This window comes from Protopterus annectens, chromosome 1.part0 (genome assembly GCF_019279795.1).
Source record: "Protopterus annectens isolate FY-2018-M chromosome 1.part0, PAN1.0, whole genome shotgun sequence".
In the NCBI taxonomy this organism is placed as follows: Eukaryota; Metazoa; Chordata; order Ceratodontiformes; family Protopteridae; genus Protopterus; species Protopterus annectens.
The window spans coordinates 653,391,448-653,405,223 of NC_056725.1; the positions used below are offsets into that span (position 1 = coordinate 653,391,448).

The 13,776-nt window shown below is 35.6% G+C and overlaps 1 protein-coding gene across 1 annotated transcript in view; it reads left to right on the forward strand.

Annotated features, from left to right (window-relative positions):
* ABCC5 (ATP binding cassette subfamily C member 5) overlaps positions 1 to 13,776 on the forward strand; it is a 608,550-nt gene that overhangs the window by 485,527 nt on the left and 109,247 nt on the right. Inside the window, exons 22-25 of the mRNA XM_044061975.1 lie at positions 770 to 904; positions 2,071 to 2,257; positions 6,529 to 6,618; positions 12,505 to 12,694. Of these exons, the coding sequence (XP_043917910.1) occupies positions 770 to 904; positions 2,071 to 2,257; positions 6,529 to 6,618; positions 12,505 to 12,694 (602 nt within the window). The remainder of the gene's footprint in view (positions 1 to 769; positions 905 to 2,070; positions 2,258 to 6,528; positions 6,619 to 12,504; positions 12,695 to 13,776) is intronic.

The window sequence follows — 13,776 nt, forward strand, 5'->3', positions numbered from 1 at the left end:
TTCAGTGCCATTCGCTCTTCACCCTGCCTCCTTACGCCTCTCCATAATACTGTCTGTGTACGAGCTGCTATCCCAAGTGGCCACCTTCTTCAGCGTTTCATAGCACCTCTGTTAGCATTTGTATTTTGATATGTATCTCTTTCTTATACTTTGCTGTCATATCCTAACCACAAAAAGATGTATTCCAGGAAACAAAACACACACCAAAAAGAATATGGCAAAGATTTTCTTTAAAAAATTCTGTTGTAAAATGGGTTTATAAACTGAACAGGCACAGCTTGCTACTGTTGCAAAATTTCCAGTTCTGCAGTGGGAAGGCATGCAAGCAAAGTAATTATGAGAGTGAAAAAAAACTAAAGCTAAAGAAAAAAAACATTATATGACTTACTATATGACGGTCAAGGTGCTTTCAAAGTTAGTCTGACTCTAAGCTGCATCTCTAAAACTTTATAGCAATCACAGTATTTTATTGTTGCTGCCTTTTAAACAAACCCTGCTGTAATGCACTGCAGTGTTGTACATGCATCTTTATGAAGATATTGACTAAAGAATAATATGCTGTAAATGGTTGTGAGTCTTCTGACAGTAACAATTGATCTGGTCAACATAATTAGAACTTGTTTAATGCATGAAAGAATCTTGTAGTGTATCTTTCTAAAAGTGTATTTTCTACATTTTCAGCTTAAAAAGTGAAAGGAATTTCAAGCTTAATATGTATTTTATTAATGTTAGGTTGACTTTCATTGGCTTTTCCATCTTATATTTACAGGGTGCTAATAAGGGAACTGAAGAGACTGGATAATGTCACACAATCCCCCATTATATCTTTGATTACCAGTGCACTTAATGGAGAAGGAATACCAACCATCCATGCCTATGGTCAAAGTAATAATTTCCTGAAGAGGTAAATATTTCACAGTTCACCTTCACTCGCAGGTAGTTATAAAATATACAGTGTTAAGCAACTCAGGATGATTTTTTTTTATTAAATATACTGTCAGAGTCGGATATGTCTGTGTGTGTGTGTGTGTGTGTGTGTGTGTGTGTGTGTGTGTGTGTGTGTGTGCGCGCGCACGTACTCATGGACAGTAGATGAAAAAATATAAAAAGTGAAGCACAGATATCTGTCTAGTTCCAACCTTACCACCGCATGTGTTGAGGAAAATTAAAAAACAAAGAAACTAGTGGTCTTAAAAAATTTGTTGATAAGCTCAGTCACAATAATTTACAAAAATCATAAAACCCAGGTAGTGTTCCAAAGCAACAAGCCTTTATTCTTCATAGACAAGCAATCTTCAGTAACAAAAAAATCAGAACAAGCAGAAAAACATCAGGAAAATCTGAAAAATCATAAATGATGGACATTAATCATGGAAATATCATGAAAAATCATAGACAGTAGATGATGATATTGTTACCTGCTGAATCACTGGCAATGACTGAGACAAATGAAGGGCTGTAGGACTTCAAGCCTAATATTAAGTTGTGCATTTTTTCCCTGTCAGTTCCACTGTGACCACTGAGCCTTCTTCACCCCCCCCATACCAAGGGGGGCCCATTCATTCCCTCTGGATTTGGAAATACTGTGACCCTTAGGTTCCTTCAAGGGTGAGGATGGTTCAGCAGCAAATATGATGGTATCATCTTTCACAGGGAATTATGAGTTTTGTGCTAAAGCCTTAGCCATTCCTACTACAGATGTCTATTGACACAGTCAGGATTTGGTGTGCAGTGTGTCTTTGTGAGGGTGATTTGAGAGTAAAGCACATGTTTCCATGTATTATTTAGGGATTGTAGCATGAAATGCATGTTGGATATGTGCATGTCACTCTCTTCCTTAGAAGAATTAAGGAATCAGTGCCACACTTTTCAAGAAGTGCTGCACGGCACTGACTGCCATAAAGGTAAAAACATGCCGGTATGGTAGCCATCACTGTATAATATTTTAATAATTTAAAATAAGTTTATCTTTTCTATGGCTGCACATTTTTTGAAGTAATTAATTTTCGTTTATGTTATTGTGAACTTTTATTTAAATATGCTTGGCTTCTAAAACTATTTGTTCTGCAGATTCCAGGAACTCTTGGATGTAAATCAGTCACCAAACTTTTTGTTCAACTGTGGACTCCGCTGGCTAGTTGTTCGACTTGACATCATGAGCATCACCATAATCACTACTACTTCTATGTTTATAGTGCTCATGAGTGGACAGATATCACCAGCATTTGCTGGGCTAGCCATCTCATATGCAATACAGGTACAATCAACTGATTTAATTTATAGATTTCAAAAGCATCTGTCTTGCCCCTGGAGAAAGATGTTCTGTGAGAAATCCATGTGTGTGTGTGTGTGTGTGTGTGTGTGTGTGTGTGTGTGTGTGTGTGTGTGTGTGTGTGTGTGTGTGTGTGTATGTGAGTGTGTGTGTGATGTATACAGATATAAAAATATATAGTCAACTGTCTGTCTATCTGTCTATCTATATGTGGTTGTAACTCAAAAGGTTGAATACACAATTGGATGAAAAGTTTTTGTGGGTACAAAAAAGAGAGAATGCAAAAAATTAGTTCATGCTCATTTGTATGAATCAGATATGGCTAAATTAAGGTTTTATATTAGATAGGTAAGTAAGAGTGTGCAGGAAAATTAATGTTTAAATGAAAAAGTGGTGGCTCTGAAGATATGAAAGATGGCATTATAGCAGTTGATATGCATGTGCAAGTATTCACAAGGTAGGTTTGGAGTAAAGGTTAGGTAAGAGAATAGATATGGTGTTGTGCATGTTTGCTGTCATGTGCATTCTTTTGTCTTGTCTAAATGGTACTGTTAGAGAAGGGTTTTCTGTTGATGTAATGTGTAGACTTAGGGTTAGTGACAAAGGGTATTTTTAACTATTTGAAAGGTGGACATACTTGTGTACTGGTATTTACCCCATTTTTTCTTTGTTGTGGTTGTGACACCAGGGAAATACTGCCAGTCCAGCTATCTGGAATTTTGTAAATAATTATATGTCACTTGAAAATATTAATATGAGTTATATAGAAATGTGACACTGCCAGCCCAGCTATCTGGAATTTTGTAAATAATTATATGTCATTTGTGAATAGTAATATGATTCATATGCTTGTCTTACAAATGTAAGAGTACTGTATGTTATGTACTGAGCTTCAAGAATGTAACCACAGTGTACCCTACTGGAAAAGAACAGAAATGTATATAAGCTATATACATGTGCAAATGTATGTGTTAATAGTAGAAGCTGGAGCATACAAAGTTAAATTGCAAACCCTCAAGAAAATAAGTTGGAAGTAAATTGTTTTATGATTGTGTTTATCTCTCAGTTTCACTGAAGAAGACAGGATGTCTAGAGCTAGACATTTCTTTCTATTGTCTTAAAACAGAAATAATTACTAGGTTTAAACTGTACGGTGTTTTTATTGCTCTGTGAGTTCCTAGCACTGTACATCTGAGAGATAAGTATTTTTAACACAGAGATGTTAGTATCTGGTTAGCTTGGGAACTGAAGGCAGGTGACAAAAAGTGATGTCATCCAGGCTAACCCAGCAGAAAAATGTGATACTGATTTAAGAACTCTTAGAGAAACTTGCATTTTGTATCTTGACTTGGATCTAGAAACATCCATTCAGCACTTCTCATCTGCATTTGCCTTGCTCTGTAAGTTATTTAGGGCATAGTATGTTTTAGATATAGATAGGAATATAGTAAAGATTAGTTTAGATGTTTTCTGTATTTATTTGAAACTGTCCTGCAATGTTGTTTTAAAATATTTCCAATGATTCTGAACTCTGCAGTTACTGTGTTGTTTGAGCATTGTCTTGTTCTTTTATTATTTATTATTAAATATATTTAAACCTTTTAATTGTGGCTGGTTTGTTTAGAGATATTTAAGCTTTTAGAGTACTTGCATATGTATTTGCTGATACTGTAGAGGCCACTCCTAAATAGCCTTGAAAGTCTTGGTCACACTTACCATCTGGATAATAGTAACATTACACAGTAGGATTGGACACCCTTTGGTAAGGTTATAGCAGCTGATAAGTAAGGGTGACTGGTGGCAGCTGGTACTACCTTATAGTCTGGGAAAGGGGGCATAGCTAGTAAACCTGTCCCAGCCTTTCCCAGGTGTGTGTGTGTGTGTTTGTATGTCAATCAAATCTCAAAATGTGTGCGTTAGCTACTTGGGTAGGGACATGAAGCACTGGTTGGACAGAGAGGGTGCTAGAGGTCTTAGCTTGGCCACTCGGCTGAGATATTAACCCTATAGCTGTGCCAGTGTGGAATCTTACTGGGGATCTGGAGAAAGAGGGAGAAACCAGCCCCAGACTGACTGTGATCTCTGTGTGCTGTTAAGGGAAATTGTACTTTACTGTGTGTGTACTTGTCATCCTCCCAATGTGTATGTCTCTCACTGTTGCTGGTGGTGAGGATTGAGGTTCCTTGATTACTGGGCCAGTGCAGGGGCATCACAGTGGTTACAAGCTCAGCAGGGTTTTGTAAGGTTCTTAACGTTAGAGTTAGGGTTAACACACATGGGTAAGGTCGTGAAAGGGAATGCTGGCACTATAGAATTACAGTATCAATACACAAAATTGGAAGGAGTACAATCCTGTGCTACTGTCTTAGACAGTGTAAGTAATAACAGAAAGTTTTTAGAACTTAAGACACAGCTGCAATATAAAGAATCAATTTATATTTTAAAGTACCTAAAGGGTGAAATCAGAAAGTTAACTTGGCAAGGTTGATTGGTTAATTTTTGATGTCATAACCTGGACAGTTGGATGGGAAACTCTAAGCTCACCCCGGGGGTTGGTTTCAAACTGATGTTCAGATTCCTTGGAGGCTTTAGCCAGAGCACTAAGATGTTTTTATAATGTTTTAACAAAGAGTCCTGCTGCATGATATTTAGTCTTGAATTACTGAATGCTATTTTTCCTTCACTCATGAAATTTACATATAGTCTTTACAGGAAGACTTTCACGTAAGGCGAGTTGCAAGAAAGCTTGAATGCAGGTAGATTTTGGGAAGTGAGGCAGTGCTACTGTATGTGAAGGCAATCCACATGCACATAAGAGAGTCTATCTATACCAGATATACAGTAACCAAAATCTAGGACTGAAGTCTCTGGAGCTGTATGGCACTGACACTAAACATTGCACCACCATACCACCTAAGTATCAGGTTTTAGTTTTCAAAGGTGAGCTTCCAAAATAGTTTCCACATACCCATGATTTCAGAGTAACTGCTGCCCAAGTCTTACTATATGTTTTTGCTGCTGAGGATATCTACCAGTAGTGGTTCCCTTACTTAGTTAACCTAATGCTGCTGATGAAAAATATACATTTGGAGTGACCTTTTACCCTCTTTATGTTGAAAGTATTGTACTGTGCAATCACTGTAGCCTGTTTTATCGAGCTATAACAGTACCAGATCTACATATGGTACAGCCTTAGAATAAATTAATAAATTATTAAAAATTGTTTGATGTGGACATATGCCATTTGTTTAATGCCAGAGAAAGTGGTATATCATATATATATATATATATATATATATATATATATATATATATATATATATATATATATATATATATACACAAGGCAGTGTTTTCTGAGTAAATTACAAATATAAGTGTATATTGAAATTATGAACTGAATCTGAATTTTAAATCCAAGCAAGTTAACATAATTCACTGTGCTGTAATGGAGTTCTGATGATCTTTATTAACAGTGTGGGAGTATCGTAATATTTGAAAACAGTATGGCAAACAAGGAAGTGTATCTGATGGATATTTTTGATTCACTATTACTATAGAGGGATTGCATTAATTTCATGGATATTTTTTACATTCTTTACCAAAGTAGAGTACATTTGGTGTGGGCTGTTACTTATAGTCACAAACTTAAGGGCTTCTTGTCCAATCAGTTTGCTTCTTTTGTTATATCCATTTTATAAAATGATTTAAATTATATACCTATTCAGCAGGTTTATGGCACAGCTTAGAAACAGAAGATGCCAGTATTTTAGCTCTAGTTATGCACTGTCTAAATGTATTTATTATGTTTATTTAAGTTGTCACAATTAGGTTTAACAAGCATGGACTAACACTGTCAGCATGGACTAACACTGTCAGCTAATGTTTTAAAGCTGATTATGTTCTGATGATACTTATCCAAATGAAAAATGAAAAAAACATCCTCTGTTTTCAGCAAAATGCCCTTATGTAGTAAACCTACAGACCACTTCCACAGCTAATTAATAAAATGTTTAACTGTATTAAAACATCTGTGCCAAACTTTGAGGGAAATATGTGGCACATTGGTGGCAGATTATCTGTTCTGTTATTCAAGGATTCTGACACTGTCCATTAGTTTGCATTTTGTTTCCCACTATGGGCAAATCATATTTATCATCTCATACAATCTTTTTATAAATAATAATACTACCCTCTTTTGAACTTTTAATTGTGCTATAAGATAAACTGATATTTAAATATTTTCATTTTGTTAGCTGACTGGACTGTTTCAGTTTACTACACGATTAGCATCCGATTCAGAAGCCAGATTTGTTTCTGTAGAGAAAATCAATCATTATATACAGGTAAGAACTTCATCTTTCAATTTATAATGTGATAGCATTAAGAAATTGGTTCAGAATGAGCTTTAATATAGAAAATATGTTATAGAGTAATAATTGCTTCAGTTTATTTAGTCCTTTGCTTTGAAAGTCATATACCAGTTAACAATTTATCTATAGTATTTGTAAGCCTCTCACAAAACTTCAAAGTATTGAGACATATGATATTAATAGTCAAGTTATATGTATAAGTACCATGAATTCTGAGTTTCATCGTGGTGTCTTGGTGGTTCTGTCGTGTGTATCATTGTCATCTCATGGCAAGAGGATTTCTTATTGAACTCTCAGCTGTGGTACCTTCTGTGGGGTGTCTGCATGTCCTCCTTGTGTTCACATGGGTTTCTATAGGTACTACTGTTTTTTCCCACCTCCTTAAGATATGTAATAGGTGAATGGGAAATGTAAATTGTCTTCGATGTGCTTGCAGTATGCATAGAATTGAGAAAAAAAGGACTGGCAGTCTAGTTCTGTTTCTCTGTTTGCCTTGTAAACGTCATAGACTGTGGCAGTTGCTCAGCTGGTTGCTGCAGGCATCAGATGCAACTTATAAGCATGACTGTATGGAATTATCTTCTTGGTTACAGTTCCTCCTATAAATATTTTTCAGTTATTAGGGTTTGTTGGCTACATTACTAAGCTAATTATAGTCACCAGGTATTATTCATTTTACTTCTGAGTTGTATATGCCAAAGAGTAAAATTCTCAGCACTGAACCCTGGGAGACACCATTGGTGACTGGTCTCTTCCTCTATTTTGATCTCCTGCATCCTGTGAGTATATACATCTTAAAAAGTAAAAGGAAATACCAAAGGGCTTTGGACGACTAAGTTTGAGATAACTGCAAGCTAGGAAGGCTGTTCCAAACTACAAATTTAAAACACATTCTAACAAATGGTGCTGTATTATACAAGGAATATAATGTAATACAATCAGGTTAATACAGACAGGAGAGTGAATCAAGCACCATTTGTTAGAATGTGTTTTAAATTTGTAGTTTGGAACAGTCTTCTAGTGAGCAATGAAGCAAAATGTATGAACTAATAATGACAAAACTACCCATTTCAGAAAATTTCAACCATAAAAGGCCACTCAAACTTATGTCATTACAATCCACCAATATCAGTAAATATGGAAAATCCCTGCAGAAGTAAGTCATCTAAATAATTCAACATTAAAGGGATCTATAACTAACGAAGAGGTTGCTCCTAACAAACAACTTTATATTTCATTGTTTCATCTACAAATAAAGTGCCTGTTACCCTTGAAGAATACATTACCTATGCTACATTAAAAATGATAAACTAGTAATTTTGCAATGGGGAATGGATGGCAAAGTGATAATGGGTTCATAGTTACTAAGTAACTCCTCCAAAGGAGGACATTCATAGGACTGCAACATCCACTCCCATTAAAGTACAACACAGTACAGTATCTGCATACTGTGGGAGTAGTACCCACAGCCCTCTGCATCAAAAGCAAGTATACTACCTGTTGTGCTACTAACAATGCAAACAACTTAGCATACGTAGCATTAAACTTCTCTTCGCCTGAAGCTCTCGGCTCCTTGTAAAATCCACTTGACGATCAGCTAAATCTCTCAACTTCACAGCACAAGAAATCACGAAAAAGCCAACATTTATTTTGGGGGGGGGGGCAAAGGCCCAAAACCAGGGACACATTTTAAATATTGCTTGTATAATCTTAGAAAGTCGCTAAAATAAAGAGTTTTGTGTTACCGTGTGTTTCCTGAAAGATAGGAAGACTGAAACTTAAAGAGCTATCATTATTTAGTGAATTCAGTTCTCACTGATTTGCCAGAAAAACACACATTTTAAGAGGAATAGACCAAAGGTATGAGCCAAATATTCTATGAAAATCTGGACAGTTGAGAGCTATGGACTCAACTCCCTGAATCCCAATTAGTGGTATGGGTAGAGAATTCAGGTTCTTGTTTGAGCCTGAATGACACTAACCACCAGGTATACCTAACTGTGGCATTTTACACACACACACACGTGCGCGCACATGTGGGTGCACGGGAGCAGCATAATTCCTGCAAATAAAAGAACAAAACTCTCCTTATCGGCATGGCTCTGGCAGCACCAATGGAAAAGTGACAGCATAGCTCCTGTAACACAGAGCAATAAGAGAACAACAACAGCTAGTTCAGTTAGTTTAACTTCCGCTCATGAAAACACGTTAGAGTGAAAACTCCACTTCATTAATTTTTCCCGACAGGTCTTGCAGCTGTAAATGTTGGGAGGGGGCTCCCACTCCCTCTGACTCTGTGGTTCCGACACCCATGTGTAATTCATTTGCTGTTACCTTAGCTATAATTAGTATAAACACCTTGCATATGAGGAGTTCTAACTTACATTTTATTGAATTCTGTTAATTTCAGTGATTTCCTCCAGGTTTGGACTCATTACATTTGGCAGATATACTATATTGTGGTTACTGGCTTATATCTGAATCCATCCACAGCATTTGATAACATATAACTGGTCTGAATTGATATGCAGTATAAATATTTCTTTTCACATTGGAGAAATTGTAAATCCCTTTAAGCAAAGGGTCTTTATTTTCAATTTCCCGTTGTACCCCCTATAGTATATTTCAGAATTGTTCTCCTTTTTCTACCTTGAGGCTTTATTAAGGAACACTGTTTAAGCATTCACCACTCTCTTTTGTGAAAAAAAACTATACTCCTGTCTTCACCACTTACTATCAACTAGGTGACCTTTTTGAAGGTTTTTGATTGTTTTATATGAATTTTGAAAATTCTAACATGCATTATGCCGCATTTTACTCAAGATGATATAGGCCAAGCTGTTTTGTTTTATGCGCAACTTTTGTTCGGGGCTAATTTTAATACCACCGGGATCTTCAGCAGGATTAATAATGTTAGAGAGTCCCTGTGAGGTTAAATGAGTTAAAATAATACGGTCATGGATCCAGCTCTTATACAGCTTGTAATAGATGGTGGTAGTGTTTCTTTAAATTACTAACATGTTTTCTTGACTTTAACTTAGTCAAGTGTTTTTCTGTACTGTGTCACAAGTATATAAACTGGCAGCATGATATCTGTTGTCTAACACTTTATTTATGTGGCTTCAGGACCCACATGTTATATGGCATCAGAAGCATTGTTTGAAACATGGTACTTTCTTCTTAAGGCAGTTTTTGTCTGAATTGTTTCATATGACGTTCTTATACCTCCCTTTAAAGCACTACATCACTTAACCTGCTTACCCCTTCTAATACCTCATTTTATTGTACTTCCTAAACTACCATACCTACTTCTAATTAGCAGAACCAAATTACTGTTCCATCACTTCTTTATTTTTTTTATTTTTTATTTATTTTACATTTGTTGAGCAGGATAGTCCGACTGGATGCATGTCCATTTTCAGCAGAGGCCCGTGGAGAAAAGCTCCAAGGGTAAGTAGATACAGCATTACATAATACCAGCATTACATATTACAAACAGACTGTTTACAGTGATTACATAAGTAAGCAAGTTAAACAAGTTCCACAGGTTAGAGTTAATCCCGAACATAAATCAGGATTAAATTAAATTACACAGTAAAATGGTTAACAGATTTTTACACATTCTAGAGAGAGTTAGCCAGGCTTGATACATTGACATAGCCAGTTAAGTGCCAAATGTTGCTTGAGTCTAGTTTTAAATTGACCTAAGGTAGAAAGTAAGGTAATATCAGCTGGAAGAGAGTTCCAGGGTCTACATACAGAGTTTGCAAAGAGAGAGGCACCGGCTGTGTTATTAATTTTGCTAGTCTGAATTAGTAGTTTGTTAGAGGATCAAAGTGGTCTAGGATTGTTATAGGGGGTGATAATATTTTTAAGTGCAGGAGTATTGTCCGGATTATAGAGGATTTTATAGGCCATAATCAGTTGGTTATACTGGATTAGGCTGGGTAGTTCAAGCCACCCAAGCTGATTTAGATTGATGCAATGATGTGTCCTAAAAGGCAGCCCAGTGGCAAACCTGGCAATGTGGTTGTAGCAAATTGAGAGTTTGTTAAGGACAGTCTTGTTTAAATTCGAGAGTAGAGGGGATGCATACAGAAGGGTTGAAAGAAGGTGAGAGCAGGCTATGGCAATTTTAGCTGGAGGGGTTAGGAAGGCTTTTATTCTGTAAAGTGACCCTAGTTTTTTATTGATGGTTTTGATAGTTTCGTTAACATGTAGGTCGAATTTTAGATTATTATCTATGATATCACCTAATAGTTTTGTAGAGGGGTCAGGGGAGATTATCGTGCCATCATCTGAATTTATGGTAAAGGTGAAAGCGGGAGACCTACGTGTTGGTAAAAATAACAGCATTTTAATTTTTTTTGGATTTAGGATCAGACGACGTTCAGAAAGCCAGTTTTCTATTATATTAAAGGTGGTCTGGGTAGCTGACCATAACTCATCTTAATCGTGTATTCTACTTCTCTGTTAACACTCTGACTTGCTTATCTCCTCTAATAATTCACTCTATTGCATTTCTTAAATCCCTCCTACCAATCTTATACACCACTCTTCTATCTCTAAAGTCTCAGTACAAGGCTTGTAAATTTAATGCTTGTGAATATCAATAGAAATTTTATTATACTGGCTACTACGCTATGTATTCACTGAAAATGCATTATAAAATTTGTTATTATAAATATTGATTGTATTGAATATGATACCTAGGAGCTTTTCTCCCCAGACCTCTGCTGAAAAGGGCAACTATGCCCAATCAGAGTTTCCCAGTAAGCAAATGTCAATAAATAAATAAATATCATGGCAATTGTGGGTTCAAAAGTTTGATTTGTTTCTGATTGAAGCTGAATATTTTTGTGTGATATATAAAAATGATTAACCAAGATGCAGACCATTAAGATGAGCAGATTTAATAATAAACACATCTATAATTTGTGCAAATTACTTCAAATTATGAATTAGCAATGTATAAAACTGCATGTGATAAGATGGAAATGAGATCTGACACAAGAAAGTCACAACAGATACATTTTACATGAGGTGTGGTTATAGATATAATCTAAGGAAATGATGTATATGGGCCAGTTATATAAGCACTCAGGTAATAATAAAGTATTTTACTAAATTGTGTAAGACCAGAATAATAAGTTGCAATGAAATAAATGCAGTGAGAAAAACAAAGAAAATGATTTATTTATGGGCACTGTAAGTGTGGAGTGTACAATATGCAAGAGTGTATAATTAAGAACATTTTGGAACACATTAAAAGTTTGAGTTCTAGCAAAAACATCAAGATAAATAACAAAAGTGATGTTGATGAATTAGACAATGGGCAAGAATGTCTCATGATGTCTGCTCAAAGCCTTAAAAATCCTTCAGTCTGAAAGATAAGATAAACCTTGTATATGCACACTGCTTACTTGTTTAATCTGTAATATGTCACTTAGTACTTGTGAATACAGAGTTAAAAAAACAACCACAATATTTAATTTTAGACAGATCGCCTAGTGGATTGGTATATGGTACCCATAGGCAATGCAAGACTGGTATTAGGCAATTTGGTGTACCTGAGAAAGTGAGCAGACTTTAAAAACTAGGAAAACACGAATAAACAGGGGTTAGAGACTGGCTCCATGTAAGGGAATCACTTGGAATCTCAGGTAATCAGCTTGAAACTGATACTGTTTTCATGAGAGTGTTGCTTGCATATGGTTTGCTAGTGACTACATTACATAGTTGTCTAGATGACAGGTGTTGCATGCTTGTACCATCTACCTGGTGAAGGTATTAATACCTATCCAGAAACAGTTTCGACCTGATATGTACACTATTCCTACCTTATGTTGTTTTCTGTAGACACTGGAATCTGAAAGTTCACCTAATGTGGAAGAGGTATCACCTTCTCCAGAGTGGCCTCAGGAAGGACACATCACATTTAAAGAAGTGGAAATGCGCTACCGGGAAAACCTACCTCTGGCACTAAAAACAGTTTCTTTTGAAATCAAACCACAAGAGAAAATTGGAATTGTGGGAAGGACAGGAGCAGGTAATTCTGAAAGGAATCTGTTTTAAATTCCACTGAAGATTTTAAATCATCTTTAATATTCTTAAAAAATTGGTCAGGTAGAGTTGTCTATGGTGTCCGTGGAGGTTATATTTTGTGGTGTATGCAGCTGCAAACATGTCAAAGCATGCAAGCTTAAAATTACCAATAAATTGCACCATATAGGTCTTGGTTTTATTACTTTACTCTCAATTTATTGTGTAAGTCAGAGCAAGGTGCTTAACTACTCAAAATCACGTTGGTTATTCCTGAAAAATTAAGTAAATGTGTCTACTCAATATTAAAATAATTATTTCAGATTAGTAAATCCCCCAGAATAAGTCCTATGTGTTTTATATTTTACATGATGCCATCAATATTCTAACAGCACAGGAACTTGACTGCACCTCATTTGAATTTGACTCCATTAGTCCTGATCTTTTTCAGATCTGTTTTGGATTATTTTGTACCTGGTGTAGAACTAGCTCGATATTCACAACTTTTTGGCATATTGCCATGAAATTTGCAGGAAAATTATACTGAACACTTCACTATATATATATTTTTTTTAGATTATACTAAGTTTAAAGGTGAAGGAGCATCCGCCTTTTGAATTTTGATGACAACGCAGTTTGGATGTCATGGTTATTTCTAATCATTTAATAAAAATGAATTGCTCACTTTTACAAAGAAACACGTCATAATAACACTATATATTTCTGCTTTTGCTGCATTTTTGTATTAGTTAAAATGAGCAGACTTTATGCTGCTATTTTGTTTTAAGGTCACTGTTTTGAAAATGGTCCAATGTGCTAATTTCTAATGGTTATTATGACCTTAATTTGATCTTACCTGCAAATGTCAATATCTTCATGATGTTTTCAATTTTTTATGAAATTTGTAGGAGTAGACACTTTGATTCCTAGCCTCGTAGTATACATTGCATGAGCTAATACTACTAGAGACAAGGAAACAAAAACATCTTTAATGTGTGAATGTCTGTCTGCACTTGTCAAAACAGTTTTTCAGTTTTTGCTGCAACATATAAAGTGACAGAAAATGTATTGGTTCTGGGAAATAAGTAT